General features: G+C 42.7%; 1 protein-coding gene across 2 annotated transcripts; it reads right to left on the reverse strand.

Moving 5' to 3' along the window:
• Positions 1–811: 811 nt before the first annotated feature.
• On the reverse strand, positions 812–23,205 carry rab40c (RAB40c, member RAS oncogene family). 2 transcript variants are annotated; one of them, XM_031732248.2, is made up of 7 exons: positions 22,910–23,205; positions 21,986–22,167; positions 15,561–15,621; positions 11,815–11,875; positions 11,664–11,741; positions 7,622–7,844; positions 812–6,877 (listed from the first exon to the last, which is right to left on the reverse strand). In XM_031732248.2, exons 2-7 carry the CDS (start codon positions 22,125–22,127, stop codon positions 6,603–6,605), a joined length of 840 nt encoding a protein of 279 aa, XP_031588108.1. In that variant the 5' UTR covers positions 22,128–22,167; positions 22,910–23,205; the 3' UTR covers positions 812–6,602. The 2 variants fall into 2 exon arrangements, with proteins under 2 accessions (XP_031588108.1, XP_031588109.1); XM_031732249.2 differs by having other exon boundaries at positions 21,986–23,205.
• Between the last annotated feature and the right edge of the window lie 1,372 nt (positions 23,206–24,577).

Raw genomic sequence — 24,577 nt, forward strand, 5'->3', positions numbered from 1 at the left:
GACACAAATCAGAGCTTGGAAAACTCCAAAGCATTCCCAACAGAACCATTAGCAGGTAGGAACCAAGATTACCCTTTAAATCACGTTATATAACCTATTTTAAAAGGTAAATTTTCCCCTTTACGGGTACTTTTCGTAATTACCCTCTACATATTTTAGCTGCAAGTGCCACCAGGTGGCAGTGTTTTGCCAGGAGGTGATTCGAGGAGTTTTCAATTGCGTGCCTCTCTTTATTCGTTTTTAGTCCAACAGGACTGGACTGGGACCAGATCGGCGCTGGTCGCTCCCTCTCTCTCTCTCTCTAATGCATACATATACACACACACACACACACACATACACACCACTTAGTGAACTAAAACTAAATTAAAAAGTAGATCCATGTATGAAAAACACATTTTAATTAACCCAAAAAGTAAATACTACATTTTGGAAGATTGTACTTGAATTTTAGACCACAGACTTTCATACAGTAAACGGAGACGTTTTATCTACTTTATTCTGAAATCATTCTGAATCACCTCTGAACATAATTTTTTTTTTTAAATGAATCAATCAATCTTACCATACAGATAAATATAATCTAAATGATTTTATTCTTGTAAAATACTCCCAACTGCACTCTAAATACTTCCGGTTGGACTTCTTTTCAAACTAAGGCAACACAAACTTCCACTAGATGGCAGCCTTCTCTAATAAAATACTGATTCAAGGACTGTGCTCATGTTTTATGTGCATGAAATGATTTATAAATTTTTTTTTGAGGTGTTTATTCTTTTGGGCTGTAAAATAAACAAAATCCTGAGACAGGTTGACGTCAACATTCAATACTTTTATTGTGAAAAATCTTCATACACATCGCCTTAAACTGTACAATCAATAATTTAAAAACAAGAAAGAAAAATGTTCAGCTTGATGTTTAAAGATCATTACCTCTCTCTCACACTCACACACACATTCACAAACACACACACACACACACTCGTTCAGCAGCTTCAGCCAAAAAGACAGGAGTAGTGTTTTACTGGTCATTTTTCTTCGTTGTTACAAACATTCCCACAATCCTCTGTGAATGTTTCTGTGGTTATGCAAATAAAAAACTGTGGTTGGATGAACAAATAACAACACACGAGGTTTATTGTGCTGATGTTAGGCAAATAAAAGCCTCAGAGTGGGAGAAGATAAAAACCTAAAAATGTTGGCAAAGAGATGAAACCTGATGGTGTGAGAGCTTTTTTCCCCATTCTTGAACTTCTGTAACAAACGTTTAAAATACGTGTGAAAACTGCAGGAAAAGAAAAATGCTGAACCACGCTCACACGCTCCTCATCAGGAGGACATGTTCTTCACTTCCTGCTGTTGTTGTGACTACGAGAGTGTTTCTGCACATTTACTAAAAACCATGTGATCATCACTGCTGATTTCCTTTTATTCAGCTGTGCTCTGAGTTCAAACGTAAAAGTTCCTCCAATTATTTACATGCATTTTCATTCTGGGACTCCATCAGAGCAGCGCCGCATGACTCGCAGATCAGGAAAGACCTTATTTATCGCCGCCCGGCCTTTCTGTCAAACAAGCTGACTTTCCTCCCGTTGCTTAAAGGCCCCACCTTCCTGAACCTTCTTCTGACTGGCTAAAGTCTGGACGACTGCTGAGAGGCAGTTTTGGGTATTTCTGAGCTGTGCTGTCTGCAGAAAGGACTGTATGAGGAAATCTGCTTCTCTAAACCTTAATCACAGCAGAAAGAGGCTGAACTTCGGCTTAAAGGGGTTACATTTACATATCGTTGCCTCATTATTAGAACCAATAGACATGTTTAATATAGAAGTCTGGCATTATAACAGAAACATGCAGAGTGCTTTAAGTGTAGTTTACAATCCTGCATGAAATATGGGGTATGTCGAAATCTTTAGGACTGAAAACACGAAAACATTTAAGATGAATCGTCTTAATTCACAGAGAGTGGACATGCCTAATATTGTATCTCGGACCATCTGATTGCACGTGGTAGCCTAAATTACTCTGTTTCAGGCAGAGGATGAGCTGAGGGGCTGCACCGAGGCCTGGTTTCAGATAAAGAAGGGTTATTTTGAACTATGAATCATGCAAAGCTGCTCTGAGGGAGCTGGAAACGAGCTGAACAGGTCAGCTGTAAATCTACGCCATGTTTCTCCTTTAATCAGCCACTCATATCTCTGCAGTTTATCGAGAACTTAAACTCTGAATCTTCCTTATTTGACCTTTCAGGTGACTTGTGCGTTATTTTAGATGAGCAGCATTCAGCCCAATTGAGCTTCTATTTTTAGAAGCTTTGCACTAAAACACTTTCAGTGAGAGACCGAGCACAGATGCTGTTTACTGTGCTGAGATCACTGAACATTAAACCACCATAAACAAGACTAATCTCATGGTTTAGCTATTCTTAGAGAACATTAGGCTGGTCCTGAGGGTGCTGCTGGAACTACAGTTGATGTGTGTGGTGGAGGAATAATCTGACTCTGGATCAGTGGGGGGCATCATTAAAGGCGAGAAAGGAGACAAAACAAAGCCGAGCGGATGGAGAGGGCGCTCCCTCCGATCGCCTGAAGAGACGCCACAAAACCTGGAACGAAGCGTGGAGAAAAAACGATCATCTGCAGGATTTTAAGGCGAAGGAAAAGAAGGCAGAAGCAGAAACTGAGGAGGAAACAAACCACGCAGCGAGCAGAGAGGAAGAAAGAGACGGAGATGAAGCTCTTCAGAGATCTATGAAAGGAGCATCTATTATTCAGCAGCTATGAATCATGGGACAGCGTGCGGAGGCGGCGGTGCAGATCAGAGGCAGAGAGAGAAGAAGACCTGCTGCTTTGGTTCCCGTGGGAGATCCAGTCGGAGGAGTTTGAAACGCAGCGACTCGGAAGAGTTCACGTGTTCCGGCTCGTTTCTACACGAGCGGCCGCTCGCACACGGAGGCCGACGCTGCGCTGCGCTCACAGGAGAACGAGCAGGGCGGGAACACGGACGGCAAACACGAGGCGGACGGTCATTTAATTCCAACCTCGTGGTCGCAGCTTAATTCGATTATCAAGAGTTCACATTTAAACGCACAGTCTGCTGTTTTTTTTTTTTTTATTTCAAACATCAAACATCAGGAAAACCAACAGCAGAAATCCTGAACACACGTCTCTATGCCTCAGTCCTCTGAAAGGACCTGCAGCTCACTCCCACCTGACCCCTGACCCCCTCAGAGTCAGCTGATTTCTGCTGAACGGTTTATTTAATGACGCCATGCAAAGTTAAAGTTATCCCAACTGTCACCGTGTGGGATACGCGGCCACACGTCTGCTTTTTTCTACATTTTGACACCGCGGTCGTCTTCTAACTCCGACTCCTTCTGGGTCAAAATTATTAACTAATGTCGTTTTTGTCACTGGTGAAAGGAGCTTATAGTTGTGACAGAAGTGAAGGCGAGATTTTATCTGCAGATTGAGACTCTGAGTGGGCGGAAAACTGATTTGGTCGCAGTTTATCTAAAACACATTATTGATTTTCTCTGAAATGTGATGAAAATCACAGAGTAAAAATTGCAAACAGCATAAAAAAGGAAGTTAAGCATCCTGAAATGAAGTGAAACTATTTATGCTTCCACTGAGAGAAAGACTTTTTATATTTTTAACATCTCCTGATTAATGTTCTGTGAGACGTCTCAACAAGTGAAAAGAGTCGATTAAAGCGTGAAAATGTTCCTGACATTTTGCTCTGAGAGTTGGTGTGCCTTAAAGAGAAGTTGGTTATGAAAGACAGCGAGTGACATTCAGAGCGGTCCGATACACACGGGTCACTGTTTACTATCAATACTGGAAAGTTTCCACTTCAACACGAGCCTGACCAGCCGCTGTGACTGGTTTCCTGTTTGCCCTCATCAGAACTTCAACTGTCACATCATCTGAACAGCTTCTCAGAAAGTCACAAGAGCTCAGGCAAAGACTGAAACTGAATTAAACTTATGGAAAACACATGAGCAGACAGACGTGCAGCAGAGTCACAGGAGCGCAGTAAGCTAACAGCTGAGGGGACTGTGTGGGTTAAAGATGTGACCGGATGGTTAAAATGACACGCCGCCCAATGAAGAGCAGCAGCTGTGCTCGGGTTAAACTCCTGAAAACTGTGAAAATAAAACCAAACACGTTACACAAAGAGCGGGTGCGACACTCAGCGAAGCCCGAGTGATCGCCGATCCACCAAAACCACCAATCAGCAACCAAAACAGAAACATCTGAGCCAATTATGTCGCAGCAGAGCTTCATGACTGTTTCAGTTTCACAGCGGCAGACAGAGCCACGCTTCATCACAGTAAATATGATCATTTTAATCTGAAACAGCACGCTGACACTTCAGCGCCGTGTTGGGAAACTGCGTGCATGTGGAAAACTTCAAAAAGCTGCGTGCTGAGGCTCTCTGCTCACGCATTCAGATCTGAGCGCACAAAAACACTGTCGACATTTCCTCTCTGCTACTTCTGGCTCCTAATTAACAGTTTGCAGTTTTCAAATCTGCACGATTGGCCGGTTTTCTTTGTCTTCTGTGACTTTAAGTTAATTCAATTTGAACTTTTTGCAGTGAAAATCCGAGAAATTCAATGGCAGCTGGAACATGTTTCAGCAAAGTTAGTGTGATTTGGGTTTTATTACTCAGTGATCAACTGTGACACTGACTGCAGCCATTAGGGTGACACCATATATTTGCTTCACTTCTACTAATGGTCTAATGAACTGCTTTATGTTCTTTGTGCTCAATTTAGAGCTTCAGCTGACGATTCAGTCATAAAAGAGCGAAAAACCACAGATAATCTGTTTAAAATGCAATAAAAACCCCAGAAAAGCAGCATTACTTAATGCAAGAAATCACTCGGTCCCTCGTCTGTGGGTCTCTCAGAATCAGCTGAATTTTTTATGTTCAACAACTTTAGTTTATTTAATGAAGCCAAGCAAAATTTTACCATCACACATGAATATCTTCATAGTTACAGGCCCTCTAATTACATGGGAATGGGTCCAAATTTGCAGTTATTCTGCATTTTTTGATCCCTCACAGCTAACAGATATCCATGTGAAATTTCCAGGGCTTAAAAAGATGTTGAAGCTCTGTTAAAAAATGCAAACTAATCGGTTTTAAACCCACTGCAAGCATCACAGTTTGTGCACGAGTGTGAGGAGACACATGTATAATGTTCTTAATCCACCCTGATGAACTTCAAGATCCGATAACTCTGAAAACATTCAGAATGTGAAGGCTTCATTAAATGTACTGAAGTTATCGTATGTTGATGTTTTCTGTGAAACCAACACATGGATTGATGGACTGCAGCAGTGTCACTAACTGCTCCGTTACCAACACGCTCATTCAGAGAGTTTGGGTGGAGCATCGCTTTGAGGCGAGTCTGGATCGGTGGCACGTTGTCAGAGAAGCAGCAGGTGAGCGCAGACGTGACTCTGCGGAGTTATAAAGGTGTGACACGACAGGTGAGGCGTGAAATCTGAAAAGCATGATGAGAGGAAGGAGTGGGGAAAAAATCAAGTCGCTGAAGCTCTCGGGTGAAAAAGAAAACAGATGCACCACTGACACATAACCACACTCCACACCAGAACACCAAATGTAGATCACTCCTCCACTGAAAATAGTCCCAAGCACGTTTCCACCCCGTCTGAAAAGTTCAGTTTGGGTTTGTACATTTGATTGGCTGACTGTCACATGTGAAATATTGAACAACAAACATTTTCCTTAAAAAAAATGTATATAAAAAGCGTGTTTAAAATAAATTCCTCAGTATAATTCGTCACATTTGGCTGCATTTAAGCGACAAATGGAGTCCATCAGAAGATGAAGGGACTGCAAACTAAAAATAGGAAACTGAACCTCTGTGGATTTTCTAATTCATGGTTACTGTCGTGCTTTTAGCGATCTATCTGCTGCATGCTTGTTCACTTGGGCTCAAGGCACACTAACAAGTCTGGACTCGGCTCAGGCCGGGTCCTCCAGGGGTATTTTGGGGGGGTGGGGCCTCTAAACCTCTGTGGATTTATAATATAAAATCACTTTAAAACACACGTGCGCTGACAAAAAGCGACTGATTATTTCTAGTGTTTTGATGGTTAGCTTATCAGTCACAGAACAAAAAATAACGGATGTGTGGACAGAAAAAAAGGAAACAGGAAAGGTGTGAAAGTGAAGGCTGCGGCGATGCACAGACACTGAGCGGCGTGCATCATGTAGAGTAACTAAATATGTGTTGGTGAGGGATCTCTGTTCATGTAGTAGCCTCTCCAGCAGGGAGGAGAGTTTCTGGAGTCTTTTTCTCTTGTTTTAGTGTAAATAAGGTCAAAACATTTGTAGTCACTCTCTAAATTTCCTGAGGCACCATTCGAACCCCTCCCCCTTCACCTGGAAAGAACATTAAACACTTGAAACATGACCTCGTGTAGGTGGGAGGTAGCGCTCATTCATCCCTTTATCCATCATTCCTGCTCTTCGGGTTCAGGGATTTCCTCCAGCTAACGAAACCCTGCACATCTGTCTCCTGATCCCACGCCCGCTCCAAGCTGCGATCCGGGGAGCGGCGCTTGTTAGGAGATCTTACAGTTGCTGCGGGTGCAGTTTTGCGGCGGACTCTGCGGCGGACGGATAGACTTGGAGCGTTTCAGGCTGTTGCCTTTGGAGCCGCCGGCTGGGTTGGCCAGCGAGTAGGAGCGTCCGTGCATCATGACGGCATTCATTCCGTTGGCCATGGAAAAGGACTTGAGGTGGGACTTGATTGCGACGGGCAGCGGGAGCTTATCGATCAGGTGGACCGGCGTGCAGGACACGATGGCTCTGCAGCAGAGGTCCTGCAGGCTGAAGACTGCAGAGAGGGAGGTGACAGAGACGAGGTTAACGTCAAACATCCGTTAAGGGAAAAATGTTAATGTCAGGTTTTAGATAAATGCTTTTTATTACCAATTTATGAACAGACTGTAACAAAACTAAAGGAAATTAGACCTCTTTTGACTCTTATCGCCTCAAATAAACTGAGGACTGATTTCTACATGAAGGACTCGAGTGACTTTTGTCTGTCTTTCTCATAGCAGCAGTTTGCTGAGGTTACAGGAGCTGCTGTAAGCTTAGTGATTCCATCTGCTTTAATCCAACAGGAATAGAACGTTCCTCTGAATAAAACTGTCCATAAAGAAAAGAAAAATTTCAGAAAAGCAGGAGATCTGAAGCTGCTTCGAGGAGCACAGCTCAGACAGCTCGAGCTGCTTCTCTGACACACTGGAGGAAGCTCAGACTGAAAGAGGAGGCGAGTTTCAGCACACTGAGCCTGACTCTGTTCTCTATAAAGTCTCAAAGGACGTGCAGGACATCACTTCCCACTGCTTTAAACTGTAATTACACACGAAGGAGACAGAGCGATGACAGGAATGAGCTCAAATTAATTAGTTTGAGAGAGTTTGTGTGGCGATATGACATCCATCTGCTGACTGGGCTCCACAGTGCTTCACAGACTCATTTTCTCTTGCTCTCGGGGGTAGTGAAAATCCAGCAGAGTGCAGTTTAACAACCCATTTTTGCTCACTTTGGTGCCCCCAGCTCCACATCCACCCACCTCTGTTGGGCCTCCAGAACTTCTCCATGCCGTGCCTCATGAGGACGATGCGCGACAACTCTGTGAACGACTCAATGACGTTGAAGTTGCACAGCGGGCTCACTTCAAAGAAGGTCATGCCATTCTTCTCGGCGTACGCCCTCGCCTGCTCGGTGGGAACTTGCCGCTTGAATGCCAGATGTAGACGGTTACCCACGAGGATCCGAGGCACGCCTGGGGCATGCTGGGAGAAAAAAAAGAAAAAAAAAGACAGTTACCCACTGCTGTGAGATGATGTTTGAATTGGATTATTGGTGCTTTTTGCAACTTTAAGTTCCTGAAAAGTAAAAAGGGGTTTTGCAAGTTAAGAGAAATGTAGTGAATAAGAGATGTTACATTCAAGTGACTGACGAAGGTTTGTTATTAATTCAACAGGCACAGGACGTCAGCACGCAGCACGTACCTCTCTCTAATTCATCCCAATCTATTCTGACAAACTGAATGAAACATGACTACAGCGACCGTCACCACTAATCTGTTTCTTCTCAGAGTTTGTTGACTTTTCACACTCAGACAACCTCCAATGAGGTCATCTACCTTTGGTACAGGTGTTCCACAGGGATCTATTCTTGGTCCTCTTTTATTTACCATATTATTTAAAAGTACTCAGCTGTTCACATATATAAAACTTCTATAACTACTTCAGACTCTGGATGGACATCATTAGTACAGGTGTTCCACAGGGAAGTATTCTTGGACCTCTTTTGTTTACTATAAACACTATTACATCTTTGACTCAAAAATTGTAATGCACATTTTTACGCAGATGACACTACGTTATATGCCACTGGATCTTCCCTTATCATGACGACTGCAAAACTACAGCCTGCTGATAAATTTAAGAAATATTTCAGCAAATGTAAATGTGTTCTAAACTACGATAAAACTAATCACGTTATTGGTGAGGTCACCAAAAACCATACTTTGGTCTATACTCAAACCCTTCATGGTATTAAAATGTAAAAATTTGATTGGTGTAAAGACCTTGGACTCAGTCGATACCAAACTGACTCACATGGAACACCTACCAGGAAAACTGAAGACTAAAATTGGATTTTGCTGAAGGAATAAATTATTTTTCCCTTTTTTGGGGTTGTAAGATCATTCCACAATCTAAAATTTATCTGGACTTGATTGTGGCGATGATGTTTATATTCATGTTTGGCACGTCCTGTCACCATCATCTTTTGGTGTTTTCCGCTATTAGAAACACCATCTCATATGCCACTGGCTCTTCCAATGATGCGGCACGATAAATTTGCAATCTACAAATTTCTGTGTGATGGTGATATTATTTATATGCGTGCCTCCCCCTCAACCTGAAGCCTCGTTATTTCAAATAATGGTAAATGGCCTGTATTTATATAGCGCTTTACTAGTCCCTAAGGACCCCAAAGTGCTTTACACATCCAGTCATCCACCCATTCACACACACATTCACACACAGGTGATGGCAAGCTACATCGTAGCCACAGCCACCCTGGGGCGCACTGACAGAGGCGAGGCTGCCGGACACTGGCGCCACCGGGCCCTCTGACCACCACCAGTAGGCAACGGGTGAAGTATGTAGTGAAGTGAAGTATCACTGTGTGGTGTTTTATCACAGGTGAATCTTCCCTCATTTATTACTGTACAGTATATGAAGAAGCCAGATGGTCCTGCTTAGCAGCACTGCATGATGTTTATTTATAAGACTCTACTTCATCTTACATCTGAGCCCCTGTTACATTTAAATATAATAACACTGTCGGGTCACAGGACACTTCTAACATTAGTTGGACCTTCTACTCACACTGAAAACTGGATTTAAATACTTTGACACCTATAAGTGAGCTACAAAAACACTATGAAGCTACACTTGATTTCACTGGAACATGTATTTGTCTTCCCCTTTTGCACATCCTTTTCTTAAGTGTCTGTGTCCCTTAAAATTAGATCCCAAAACTGACCTGTTAAAATAAAGAATACTACTTCTAAGAAAAAGAAGAAAGAGGTGGTGATTGGTTTAGTTTCTCTGTTAGCTGGACAGCTCAAAACATTATGCTTGAAAATTTTACAATTAACTCAGGAGTGATAACCATATGGAGCCAGGAATTTTTAGAAGGACTCTTTACCATTGTGAGATTATCTCATTTTGCCCTGTCGTTGCAAATACAATCAAATTGAAACTTTCTGGGACTTTTCTCCACTCTTTAACCACATTTAGTGACAGATGCATCAGATTCACCCTCACAGGCTGATCGTGTCTCGTCTCGCTGCTGAATGTAATTCACAGATTTTCTGCTGGCTGTGCAAATCATGAAGTGTGTAATTTAATAAATCCTCACAGCAGTCACACAGCAGCAGGAATTAAATTTCATTGATGTGGTTATTTGACCAGAACGGTTCTCATTAATCAACAGGAGAAGAAGGACAGCAAAAATGTGAGTTATTACCTCTAATCTGAGATCAGTTTTTCAAAAAGGAAAAATGAGATAAAATGACAATATTGTTATAGGCAGACAAAAGCACAGCAGAGGATTAAAAAAAAACATGTTTAGACTGTTTAATTATGTGGCAGCATCTGTTGTGCAGTTCTTAAGAACATGATCACGGCCAAAATTTAAAGGGTTCCTCCTTTGGCCGAGCTATTTCATTAGACCCGGTGCTTTTTGGTGCCAATAAGACTCAAACGGCACTCAAATGAACTGTTAAACGTATTTACTGTCTTTAATATGCACGGATTGAGGTATAGAAGTATTTAAAGCTTCAAACAGGAAATGCTGACTGACTGAACCAGAACAGAAGCTTGTTTTTGTTTTTCATATCCAGACGTTTCATATACACACAGCACAGGAGCTGATTGGTCTAGAATTTTATTTTAACTCTGCTTTTTTTAAATACTCTGGTAGCTGTAGGCATCACGCTAACTTTTCCCTCTCCAGAGTTGAGATTTGGGGATTTCAGGACTTGCATTAGACGCACTGCAGACTTTCAGAAAATCTGAATATTTTAAAACTTCTTTTTAAAGCTGAACGTCTATCATTACCTCCTGCATCATCATCCCTGCACACTTTGCTGTGTTACTGTTAGTTTTTTCTTTCCTCTTTTTTTCCTGCAGGATTATATTTTATCTTTCAGGGATGATCTTAGATTGGTTTAATCTTACACTTAAAATTTGACGCTAAGAAAACATATATGAGTAAGCAGTGAGTTACTTAATACAGCCTTTGTATGTGTGTGTCCTTCCTGATGACTTGGAAACGAAGAGGATGTCCGCTTTGTTAGTGTGCGTGTGTGTCGGTATTTTTGGCCTTTGGAATGTGTGTTCCTGTTTGGCCTTTCCTGCTCCACCTCCACAGAACTGAACACTTTTAAGGACAGAAATAAAAACGAGATAGTCGACTCAAGAATCTCTGGAAGGTGAAACATAAACAGATGAAAAGTGATGACAGTTTGCTGGCTGTAAACTGATTACATTCAAATATTTGATCACCGATTTTCTGCAACAAATATTGCACCAGATTTGCCTGAATACATGTTTAGATGTTCACATATTATTTTGTATCCTTTTTCCTCTGATATTCACTGGTTTGTGTTACGGCTTGTTTATAGGAATCTCTATAAGGGACTCGTTTCTAGAGTCCAAGAAAAGCTGCAGTTCCTCTAACGTCCAGCAGAGGCTCCAGCAGTTAGTCAGTCCCCAGAGACTCCCGACAGAAATAAACATGTTTACAGCCTGACACAGAAACGGTTTTGGTCTCTACAGATAATTTCTCCTTCACAACAACAGTATGGGGGGGGGGGGTTATAACTCACCTGTTTACATCTGAAATCAAAGTAAGAGCATAAATTAAAACTAAATAATAGTTTTAAACACAGCAGGACATGATGTAGAAAGGAAACCAGGCTCAACGTGTGTCCAGAATCTGGACCTTTATGCTAATGCAGAGAATAATTCAGGTGTGGGTCACGTGGTCAGACTGGATTCATTAGAAACAAAGCCAGACTCTCAAAGACTCACCTCATCGATCTCTCTAATCCACCTGTCGATGCCGTCGAAGGACCACCTGTTGGTGATGTCATACACCAGCAGGATCCCCTGAAGAGAGACAAACGATGTCAGCATACAAACTCCAGCAGCATTTAAATGAATGCAGCTGTTTGCTCCTCACCTGAGCTCCGCGGGAGTACGAGCGAAAGATTGTGCAGAACCTCCCCTGTCCCGAGGTGTCCCTGAGGAAAGGCAGCACATTAAACACACAGATCTGTGCAGCTGCAAGAAGATAAATCCCTCTTCTGTTTTCGGGGTAAACAGCACAAAAAGCAGCAGGTTTCAGCCAACAGGACGAAAATCTGAGCCGACTTCTTTTTGGGGGTTTCAGGTTCAGCAGAGCCAGCAGCAGTCCTCCAAACTGAGGCGAAAACATGCAACTCAATCCCTTCATCCATCTATCCACAACACTTTCAGCCTGCTCGCGCTCTGACCAAACCCTCCATGATCTGTCGCAAATGCCACAAATTTATATCAAAATGTGCAACTTGATCAAAGATAAGAGTGCTTTGGTTTTTGCTAGTGAGTGATTTTAGTGTTTTTTATAAAATTTGTAAATGACTGCACTTTTTCCCACCACTAACGTGATTTTGAAACCATCTTTGAGAGTGAAAGGTCCCGCCTACTTTGATGGTTTCCTGGTAAAGTACTTCTGAGAGCACCAAAGTTTAAATGGGTCACAGAGCTCTGGACTCCTGATGGTGTTTGGACATCTCTCAAGGCTTTTTCACAATTGCACTTTAAGTTTTGTGAAGATTTGAGTTTTCCATTCACTCTGCATTCCAGAGCGATGACATCCACTCCAAGTTCTCTGCCTGGAGATTACTCTGGGAAAAAAAATGTCTTTCCCATTGTTTCACACCCAGACCCTTTCCCTCCACAAGCACGAGCTATACATCGACCCGGAGGGCATTTTTCTCCTCTTTCACCTGATGTTAGAAAGGAGTTACTGTTGGGACACAAATACCCCCCCTAGAATGGAGAACGTGCCCAACAAAACTTCCATAGGGACGCATTATAAAACAGCTCCCAAACTTCAGCTGGAAATCAGAAGCAAATTTAATGCTCCAATAACAATTACCCTGTGGATGAATCCACCTGGTTAAACTATACTCATTATCTAACAAATAACATGGCTGTACTGTGCTAACAGACGGCTCAATGAGCCACTGCCGGCAGGAAGGTCAGATCCAACCTCCAGCTCTCTCCGTCCTCATACAGACGATGATCAATCCTAAATTGCTCCTGATGCACCGGTTTGAAGTGTGAGTGACACAGAACAGGCTCTTAAAAGCAGAGAAGAAAGCGCTGCATTAAGGTGTGTGTGAGCTCTTGAACGTGGCTTGTAGTGCAGAAGCAGTAAAAGTAGAAAAGCATAACAAAACTATCAGTGCATTTACGGCTCCCTGTCATCTAAACATGGGTCCAATAAATAAATAAAAGTAACACCGATGATGGTGGGGGCTTCACCGTGTTTATACACAGTTTGCGGTCAGACTGGGTCTTAGTTTGCATCTACACCTGTGAAGTTCACTGCATCTCACACGTTGCATTTCCAACCCACCACCGTGTGAAAAGTGTCCGTGAGGTAGTTCCTACTACAGCGAGCGGCAGCAGGACTGCACATTCCTACAACTGCATGCACACAGACTTGAAATATGGTAAATATAAGGACGTCTGAGCCGTGGGCACAAGATAACAATAGTCTCAAGGCAGTTTAAATTACATATAATCAGTGCAGGCTGTGGGTTTGGCTCAAAATCAAAATCACTTTATAGTTCTGACTGGTTCATTCTTCAACACGGTAACTTATTTATTCAGATACTTTGCAGGTCAGACGTGAGCTCAGCCTGTGGTTTCACAGAGAGCTGTACAGACCAGAGAACTCATGAGGGACAGATTTATGCAAACCAGATTGACACACAGAATGAGAATAAAATCTCTTTTTTCAGGTTTAAAAACCAGCTGCTCCACTTTTCCAAGCAGCATCAGTCCATCTACACGCACTGTCGTCTGGGAGGATCATCTGTTGTGCAGCATACCAGAAAAGACAAACATTTTCTGGCTTCTTTAAGCCTGCACACCTCCGACTTAATGAACCGCATCCTTACTGAAGTGTTTTTAAAATTCCTAAATGTTTATAAAACAGCTGCATGCTGATGGTTTTCCCAATGCATGTTGGACTATTTTCACGTCTGGTGCTCCGGTGAGCATTCGTGGCACCAGGACGGCGTATGTGGGCTTGAGTCACAGTAAACTAATGAAGGGACATGTAAACAATGGACAACATGGAGCCTCGTGGCTCAGAATAACAAACTCTTGTTAGGTGGAACAATTTCATGTTGTCCTTTTGGTCTTATTGTGGATTAGATGGTAATAATAATCCCAGAAGCTGTTTTCCAACCACACAGAAACAAAAAGGAAGCAGAGGATGAAGGAAAAAAAAAAAAAAAGAGCGTGAACGAGAGGAAGAAGGTGATATTGACACTGTAAAACAGCGAGGAGAGGAGGCGAGACTGAGGCAGCAAAATAAAGAAGATCCTGCATCACGCAGCTGCCTTCAAACTTTCTTCACACAGAAGACGAGGTGTTGGTTCCCCCCTCAGGAGTCGAATTCCTTGAATTCCTACTTCCACCAAACAGGCCTCGCCTAGCACTGCAGTGTCTTCACAGACAAATACGTGAATCTGCTGCGACTGCACGGATGCAGGATTACTTCACCGACATGACAGCACGTGCACCTTGCAGCTTTAAACTCATGGCAGTTATGAAAGCTGTGAGCTGAAAGTACGGGCAGGTGACAGAAAGGCTGAGACACGGAAGATGTTAAGAAAAAACTCAGTGTGGGAAACAAATCTGACTGTAATGCCAGTAAAGGCTGTCTTCATTGCAGTGAGATTCCTCTTTATCTTCAGAAGCATCTACTGGACTATCTATTGGCAGGTGGACGTGCTGTTTACTTCCTCCTCAGGAAATGACTTCACCTGTATGGGAGTTCATACGAGCTGGTTTCCTCCTAAAACGTCTCTCTCCTGGAGGCTGCTAGCTATTCATTGGCTTTAGTGTGATTGTGCAGCTTCATGTTAGCACCTATTCACCCGTTCTCTGCGGTCTGCCAGATTCTGTGCCGTTGTAAACAAAACGAGGTGTGTTTCTGCAGCACTTTGACACAGAGGCTGTAATCCAGTCCAGTTATTACTGACCCACTCTCTGCACAGGCGTGATGATGCTAGCCACACAGCGTGTGATGTTTTGCGTGGTGTGGAGTGCCACAGATGACTCACAGTTTGTACAGATGATGTTTGGCCTCGTCCCTTAGACTGGGCTCAGCGTTGTCTGCTGTTGTAAATTTAGAGTCTTTACTTTCAGACCCATCATTGCAGTCTGTTTTTACTCCAGTTTAAACTTAATCTGTTTAATATATTCTTCTTCTATTTGTTCATCTTTATGTGGTTTTTAAATTCATGTGTTTCCCTTAAATGTTAATCTGCCTTCGCTCGCCTCACTTTGGCTCATCTCCTGTTGCTTTTAAATGTGCTACATAAACAGAAGTAACTGAGTCACATGCATGCCTTCTTCTCTTTTTTCCCTCCAACTCTGTGTTCAGACTCAGAGATAATAAAACTGTTCAAGCTGAAATCCTGTGCAGGCCTGCTGTTTTTCCAAACACAGAAAACAGAATTAGGAAGGGAAGAAAAAAAAAAAGCTATCAATAAAAACTTTTCCCATTCCTCGCTCTGCCTAAACCAAAGGCATGCCCCATTTCTGCTTTAATGTGACCAAACTCTGGCTTCAGGCCACAGACACATACTGCAGGATTTTAGAGTGGATGCAAGAAAAAATAAAAAAATCAAACTGCGTCCTTACCACAGCTCCAGCTTCACTCTCCTGCCGTCCAAGAGAATAGTGGTGGTTTTGTAGTCGATACCTGGACAAGAAGCGAGAGAGAGACAGGAATTAGGGAGATAGAAGCACAGAGAATGATAAAAATCAATCAAGTACAGTACTCAGTCAGAGAGAGGCTGGAGGAAGTGACTCATCATCACCATGAACACTTGAAACACGACGCAGACGACCGTGACGTTCTTTAAAAATGTCCCAACCACGCGTTTAGGAATGATAACAAACAACGCCGCTCTTTCACTGCTCTGATTGTATATCTAAACAGTGTGTTTCATAACATCTACTTTTGTGGCTTCAGTTGCATAACAGCAAATATCAACTCCTAAATAAATCATTATAACAGTAATATAATCAGGTGGCAGTTTAATGCTTTGCTGCTAAGAGGATCAAAAAAGTCAATAAAACCATGAATGTAGAGACTGAAAGCTTCACCTGATCCTTCAGGTGAGTTTACGTTTTAGCCATTACACCTTCATCCATCCATCACAATGTGCCGTGACAACCTTTCGCGTGTGACCTGTAACGAGCCTTTACACGCCGTATTTACCGTTTAGCCATTGTGATGGAGGCGGCCTGTGGCGTGGCGCCACATGCAGCTAACAGCTCGTTCTGTTCTGTCCTTGTTGTTCAGCTCTGCTCTGACAAACCTGTCAGACCGCTACACCTGCCACCCCACCGCGCCACGTCTGGACATGTTCCTGAGGTTTGCACTGAGCCTGCTACCACCTGAGGCCACACAGGTGAGCCACACAGGTGAGCCACACAGGTGAGCCACTGAATAATCCGTTTCTCACCTCTGATAAGATGTTTATCTTTTTGCTCAACAGGTTCTTGTGTCACTAAATGGTTTTTGTGTTTTTATCCTGGAGTCTAATTAGACCAGCTTTGCATGATTCACAGTTTAAAATGATCCTGATTAAAGACTGACCACAGACTCTGGACTGGATTAAGATCAGCTATAAGGTTTATTTGATAATCAAAGTTCTCACTTCATTACGCTGAAAAACACAGAGTCTGCCACCAAACTGCTCCTGGAAGAAGTTATTTGTGTTTGGTATGTGCAGCCTTTAAAAAGCAGAAGCACACAAACGGATCAGCCTGGAGCTCTGATAAGAAGGGCGAACACTGTAAATACGGACTCTTTGTTTCTCAGTAAAACTCCTTGAAACTTATAAAATTCTCATGAATGTTCTTCACTGAACCACAGAAACATGTAAAAAGTATTCACGCAGACAAGTCCTGCGTTAAATTCCCACAGTTTCACTTTTCCTCGCTGCCCTTTAAGCCAAAGCTCAGCGAATCTTCAATCCACAGCCATTATTAACATTAATGAAAAAGACAATAGCTCTATCAAATGTTACTGCATCAGCCTCCGGCAGTTAGCAGCTGCTGGCTGACCACATTACCAAGATCTTCCAATTTTCCTGGCAGCATCAAGCTGCTGCCGGGCTAAAGTGCTGAGCTCAGGCTGGCCTAATTGAATCAGAGCGAGTGCAGGGCTTCGGAGCGAGCGCTTCCTTTCCTCTCATATCCAGGGCGCACTTAGGACATCCCAGATAATCAATAGCTCCTCTAATGTCTCAGCTGAAAACTGCTTCTATTCTGGGAATGGACTCACTTTGTGGGAGAGATGTGTGAAGCTTCAGGCTTTCAGCTTTTGCTCAGACTGCGTCGAAGAGGCTTTGACATGGTCTCAAATTAGAGTGCGTCATCTAAAAGCGCTGCGCAGTTAAACTCTTTCCACCAGAAACTAAACACAAGCCAACATGCTGCAGAGACTGCTTCTGTCTCATTCACAAGTCCAGCACAATGAAAATGCAGTTTGATGCATCATATTTCAGTTTAATGCGCACTCCCATCTGTCATTTATAAAACCGCCTGCAGACATATCACATTACCAGCACTGACCATACTGCAGGAAAAACACTGATGGTCCAGCTGTGCAGTCCATTAGTGGCTTTCACCTGAAACTTTTTTTGTATTTTATTTTCTTTTAGATGAAAAGTTCTATCTTCTTCCTTTTTACACCATCAGTGTGTGATCATAAATACTGCATCTCCCAGCAGGGACCCGCTCCCGCCATCATCTGAGGAATCGTGCCACAGGACGAAGCTGCCTGTTGGCACTCAGCAGCATCACAGAGACCCTCCCTCAGTTCGCGTGTGTGTTTGGTGATGGGTACACTTAAGCCTCTCTAAGCCAAATTAAATGTTTCACTGCAACAGCTGTAGGTGATAAAACCCTGGCTGTGACGGAGGTCCTCTCCTCGACTTGATCCCTTCACTTTCAGCCAGTTTGAAAAACACAAGTTTCCCAGAAACAACAACAACACAAACTCCACTGTCCACTGTGGACTGAAGCTGGTGGTGTCTGCTCTGCTGGCTCAGTGTGAGCTCGGTGTAGCAGCACATAAACCAGTTCTCCACCTGCTAGTTGGAGATTCTTTCCATCTTACAGATCAGAACTGCCCTCGCCAGCTGCAGTCGATTCCCGTCCTATTACAGGACTAGGAACTAATTAATTAACTAACACGGAGGACCACCAAGCCAGCAGGACTGAAAAACAGACACCTACCCTGGTATATATCATAACTGTTTCTCATCACAAAGCCATCAGTGACTCAGAGGTTCTTCTAATGATGATGTTAACAGGCTTCGATTTCATTACTGATGCATCTACTGATTACTTCTCTGATTGATGACTAATCATTTGGTCATGAACACCATCAGAGAGGAAACAGCTTTGAGGTTTTGGACCGACTTCTTAGAGAAGGAAGCAGTTTTTGCATTTAAAAAACAAAACAAAAAATCCACTCAGGATTGTTGTCAGCCGATCAGATGATAAATCAAATGTTTGTTGCTGCCCTGCTGTCAGGCCAGCTCCTAAACAGTCTGTAAAAGAGGAAGCAGCCCCATTTGATGAGAGGAAGATCAAAAGAATTCAAAGAGCTTCATTAAATATGGAGTGCAGAGTGGATCGCAGCTTCGATGGGGATGTTTGTGCCGACGGAAGCGCTGCTATTGATTTCCATCCCTCTGGCAAAGGCAGGCTAGAGTGCCTGCGAGGACCCTGAATATTTCAGAAGGGAAAATCAGGACAGAAGGACAGCTTTTGATTGGATAACGCTGTCCTCAGGCTGTGATTAGCTGGCTGTCGAGTTTGGGGGTGCCAGCTGGATAGACCGGTCTGTCACATTTCCTGCTCTGTCATTAGAGTTTGTGTGCTTTATTGATCACAAATCAGACGTCCATCAGCAGCATCAAACGCCTCACAGAAGATGCAAAGACATGTCTGCGATGCACGAGAAGGCGGCGACTGTTTCCATTATCAAACCAATTATAGATGGAACACTTCACAAATCCACCGTTTCATCCATACCTCAACCTTTTTCTCTGATGAGGATAACTGGAGTTCACAAATCTATGAATGTGTTCATGCTGAGGGTCTCTACAAACAATCCTTATAAACTGAATGATAACAAGGAATAATAAGGAATTAGGGTTTAACCTTTTTTTTTTTTTAAACTTATTCTAGTTCAAACAAAGCAGAAGGTCACAACAGTGATGAGCACATTAAAACCAGATCTGGGAATTTCCAAACATCTGGGGATAAATGAAGTAAATCTTTTTATTCATCAAAATGACTTCCATCCTTGCTGGATGTCATTAGTCTAATTTCTTTGAACTATATCCCAGTGATGCTGGAAGAACTGCGTTTAAGCCGACCAGCCAGAAGGAGGAGGCTGTTCCAGCGTTTAGGAGCCTCAGAAGCACGGTCGCAGCTCGACGGGTTAACCTGATGATCAGACTGCTGGAACACAGTCTCAGCGAGTCTGCTTTACAGGCTGGAGCTGTGTCGGGTAATTAATGACATTTTAAAATTATTTCACTTTGAGGCAATAAAGAGAAGCAAAACATGGCTGACGTTAGTTCTTGTGAGCGGCACAGCTGCTGTGCATTAATAATTTCTAAGAGGATTTCAAATAATTTCCCCTGATCTGAGATATGCTTCATGGCAGCCATCTGATAACAGCAGGCTTTAGCAGAGAAGACAATTAAAAAAAGCTGATTGAAAAGACATCTCAGTGCATCAGTTAGAAAAATGAGGCTCTTAAACCTTTCTTCTTTCAGTGCACAACAATGAAATATCCCCAAAGGACTCGACCAGGCTCAGCACTCCATTGTGTTGTTATTATGATGGACTGGTTCACTTGACAGCATCACCGCTGCTGCTTGCAGGCCGGCTCATTCTCTTCCTCCTTATCTTCTAAAGTGACGGCGGGTTTAGTGCGAGGAACAAAGAACTGGAAGGTAAATGAAAAGTTGAAGCTGGACTAACAGACTGACACAGTGCCGGAGACGCAGTCTCACCGGGTAATTAGTCATAATTAATGTCCGTTTCCACCTGAAGCTTTAAAGCATTTTGATGGTCGTGATTTTTTTTAAATATTAAGCCTTTTATGTAAAAGTTTAAACCACCTTTAAAAAAGTGCCAAAGCTTTTATAGCACCAATGTTAACAGAACACGCTGTCGTCAGCTGGATTCATACTAGTTTACTCCTCCAGTCTCCATCTGCTCCACTCTGTGTGCGAGGAGGTGCACTCGCAGTGAGACTGAGAGCAGTGAAACTAATGAGGCCATAAATAACAACAGGGATACTCTCACACTGAGGAGATGAGTGCATTTTTCACTTTACTTGTTATCAATTATTTCATTAATAAACATCAAGTTGACTCTAATGACAAAAACATGATTCCCATTTTCTTCTTCTTCTGACTGTGAAATACCAGCTGATTGAATGTACCCTGGTATTGAGTTGGTGTCTGCAGATACTGAAGCAAAGGCACTGGCATTGTATTGGAAACAGGAAAAATTGGATCAGTGCACCAACTATGCATAAGCCCCAGGTGGCGCTCTTCAAAGAAGGATAACAGGAATGACTGCTCAGCCCTCAGCTGTCCACGTCCAAATCCACAACAAGTATAATACCGTGATTACAGACGTACAGCTGGAGGCCCGACGGCTGAGCGCTCCTTCCCGTTATACTTGTTAAAGACCACCGGTTGGGTCATGTGAATAGTTGGTGAAATGTAATGTAAATCTCAAAGGACAAGTCTGCGCGGCCACAAATAACAGCCAGCCACGCGCACAGTCACCGTCTGATGATGAAATTTACGTCACTCAGACTTTAGCAGCCCGTAATGGACTCACAACGCAGGAACTGAGGCTTAAATGGCCCATTATACTCGCCACATTGGTCGTGTGACATCACCACAGCACTGATGGCACAAGTACTAGCTGCACTATTCTTTTGAATGACAGGTATCGCCACTCAGACAAAACCTTGACATCAGCGCTGCTATACGAGGAGTCGTCGTCGAAACCAGGACAAAGAAATCAGTTTTCCCCCGAAAAGTCTCGCCTATTGCAACATCCACCTCTGTATGATCCGTGCTTCTGTTATTAAATATGATTAAACTCACGGCAAAAACCAACACACTTTTAAACACACCTGTCTTCACCACACGAAGCATGCGTCGAAGGGTACAAAATGTGAAAGTTGCACGAATGGCCAAAATGGCAGTGACGAGGATGACAAAGGTGAGTATAACAGGCTCACAACGCCACTGTCATGACCTCAGCTTCATCCCAGGTTACGTTCTGTGAGTTTCTGTTTAAAGACTCCTGGTTTCCATTGACTTGTCTGACAGTATGCTCTTAGAGCAACAGAGAGTTAAGAATACATTTTAAACACGAAACCTGCTCAGTTATATTTTACTAACGCCATCGGATGAAGCTGTGCAGCAAAGTCCCGGCTGAAAATGCTTCCCACTGTCTCAGGAATTTGCATGTATGCAGTTGGTGATGACCGAGTCACAAAAATGTTTTCATGTTTAGTCTGTTTTACACTTCTGGAACAGCAGTTATTTGATCAGAGATCAGTCTATTAGAGGGACATTTGTTTCAGTTACACCTCTCTGAACTCCTACACTGAAGGTGAGACCTTCTGACCTCCATCTGTACCTCCATAGCAGCTCAAAAACAGCTGATGTTGCTAAACTAAAACATGGCCTGGTCTGTTTTTTTCCCCCCACAGTTGGCCGCCGCTGAAGGTGTTTAGGAATAAGAAGAGGAACTACGCTCGCTGAATAATAACCTGTTTTTATACTGACATCGAGAAAGCATTGTTTATCCACTATGTGCAACAACAATGCACACACACATCCATGACCGCCTGACTCACTGCTGTGTTGTGAAGTTCAGTGTATGTGAATGTGTCATTGTACGCTCTCCACAGCAGCAGCGGTGGCGGCGTGCGCAGCTTGTATGTTCAGGACTTCAGTGATGAGCCAGCAGGAGCCCGATCAGCTGAGGTGGGAGTGACTCACCACTACTGTAAGCGTAAGGGGACTCTGCAGATCCATCCTGCAGGCTGTCCAGGATCTCGCCTTTCCCCACGTCGCTGTCGCCTACCAGGAGGAACTTCAGCAGGTAGTCGTAGCTTTTCACTGGGCTGCCCTGGCTGCCCATCCTGTCTCACATGGAGGTCGAGGGAGTAGTCTCCAAGAAGCTGAAGGGGAAACCAAACAGCACCCTTATGCGTTGCTATTCCCTGATACACAGTCTGTTATGCCATGAACGTCCCGTATGCGGGTCTGGGAGTCTTTGTTTTGCCTGTTAACAGTCTTCTAAACTGTAGGTAGTTTAATTTCAGGCAAAGAAAAAAAAATAGGAAAAAAGGGGGTCACAGTCTCAGAGGAATGTCCTGTTTGGCTGCCAAAAATGTGGTTGTGGAAAGTAAAACATTGTTAAAGATAAGAGCAATAATAGTTTTGGGAGCGAGGAAAAACTGGCACTGACAACTTAAAATGATGTTTTAAAAAAGACCAAAAGACTTTTCTTATCTTTGCGAGATTAAAGATTAAAGCACATATTTAAAGTGTAACTGGAGCTGCGGAATGATTGTTGTAGTTGCAAGAAAATATGATTACTGTCTGCACTTACTTTAAACTAAGTCTGGCAGCTGTTACCTAAATTTAAAGCAGATCTATTTTATGATACATGTATCAAACTCCCAAACCTGGAGGGTGTCTTTTTGTTGTCATTTCAGCGCAGCTTTCCGGCTAACAACAGGCTAGCCCCAGCCCTGCTAGCTAGCTTAGCTATTATCCCTGCTGCTGCTATCCCAGACAGCTAAAACAGTAATTATATAACGACACCAAACCGCTAATTTTAGCCATGCACAGGTTTATCTTATTGAATAACTTTCTACAGAATAAAACAACGATATTGCTTCGTAACAGGCAGCTAACCGCGGCTGGGCTTCAGCGGGAGTCTGAGTGATTTCAGGCCGCCTGGATGTCTTTCTTCAGACCGAGATGACAAAGATTCCAGTAACTTCACTGTAATCCAGAAAATTCCCACATCTGTAGCGGAATCAACAGGCCGCGGAGCATCTACGTCCAGTCCAAATCTCTATGAGTGATCTCAGTCCGTGCCGTTTCCATTTTTCTCCATTATCCTCAGTCATAATCACACATGAAGACCCTCAGTGTTGCTCGGCGGATACAGCACGACTGACCCGAGCTCAGCGCTGACAGATCCCTGCTCTCTGCTGTCCCCGCCCACCTACAACGTCGCCCCGCCCATTGGGTCCACGGGGACATGAGCCACGGCTTCCATTGGACAATGGAAATACCCATCAAAGCGTGGTGTCAACACCGCGCAGATGGCGCTGAGGGAGAATGTGCACAACAAAGATGATTCATTTCTCTGTGAGTGTAAACAGAACAAAGGCAGAAAATTCTCATCACGTGGGATAAACTGGATCAAATCAAAGCTGCGCCCCATCAGTGAGAAAAACACAGAAAAATAACCGAGGAAACAATCAGAGGGGGAAGAAGGATGAGAAATAAATATAAGCATAAATGGTATACTTCTGTGTTCTTTTCCGTGTGTAGATGGCAGTATGAAGAATAAATAAGAAAATGAATATGAACGAAATTAGGTTAAAGAGTGAAAAAATATATAAACAAATATATGAATGCATAAATAACAGCATACCATTTACCTATTTATGTATTCATATTTTCTCTTCATTTACTTATTCACTTATTTCTTTGTTTATTCAGTTCAGCATGTACGAAAACTATAAAGAAAAGATATATAAGATATATTTAATAGAAAGTTTGGGTTTTTTTACAAAGTGGAAGGTGGAATATTATATAGATTCAAGATTCTTTATTTGTTACATGCATAGTTAGTCAAGTACAACACACAGTGAAATGTGTCTGATAAGAACAGACACTACTACTAGATATTTAAACTATTATATTATTTATTCTCTGTTGTCTATTTATTGTGCTTCGTTACGTAGAATAGAAAAACCAATAAATCAATAGGGTTAAATAGGAAATAAATAGATAAATGAATAAAAAAACACCAAAGTAAATAAATAGGAAAATTAATACGGTAACTTATATTTAATGTTCATCTTGCTGCATTTAATAACATGTGTTGTAATTCTGCCACCATCATGTGTTGCTGGGTTTATGCACCAAAATTCAAATTTTTCTGTTTTTTTATTCATTAGATATTTGATCGGCACTTTAGGGCCTCCGTATATTTTGGTAAAGATCATTTTTATGGGGGGATTTGGGGAAATCCCGTTTGCCTTCTTCCAGTCTGTATGAAAAAAGACAATCGGCTCAGTTTAATCTCTGATTATGGCCAGACAAAACAGGCTAAACTCAGATTAAAAGAGATGAAAAACTGCATCAAATCTTTCATGTGACTCATCAGACAAAACTTCCTGAAATGCTGGACTGTTCATAAAACATGCAGCTTTTTTATTTCATGCAAACAAGCGTATTTAAAACAATAACAACTGAAAGGGAAATGTTTGTGGAGAATGTCATAATCTGCCCTGTTACTGATCATATTTCAGTTTTCACTGTCGTAGGGGAGCAAAATACATTTGG

The sequence above is a fragment of the Oreochromis aureus genome, linkage group 4 (assembly GCF_013358895.1).
Source record: "Oreochromis aureus strain Israel breed Guangdong linkage group 4, ZZ_aureus, whole genome shotgun sequence".
NCBI classification, from domain to species: Eukaryota; Metazoa; Chordata; class Actinopteri; order Cichliformes; family Cichlidae; genus Oreochromis; species Oreochromis aureus.

What these genes read in the sequence shown, in the direction of transcription:
- rab40c (XM_031732248.2), bottom strand. Translation starts at nt 22,127, where the DNA reads ATGGGCAGCCAGGGCAGCCCAGTGAAAAGCTACGACTACCTGCTGAAG. An exon ending in CCCTTACGCTTACAGTAGTG is followed by an intron (nt 15,622 to 21,985) that starts GTGAGTCACTCC and finishes CTTCTTGTCCAG; the next exon opens with GTATCGACTACAAAACCACC. An exon ending in GTTCTGGAGGCCCAACAGAG is followed by an intron (nt 6,878 to 7,621) that starts GTGGGTGGATGT and finishes CCCTCTCTGCAG; the next exon opens with TCTTCAGCCTGCAGGACCTC.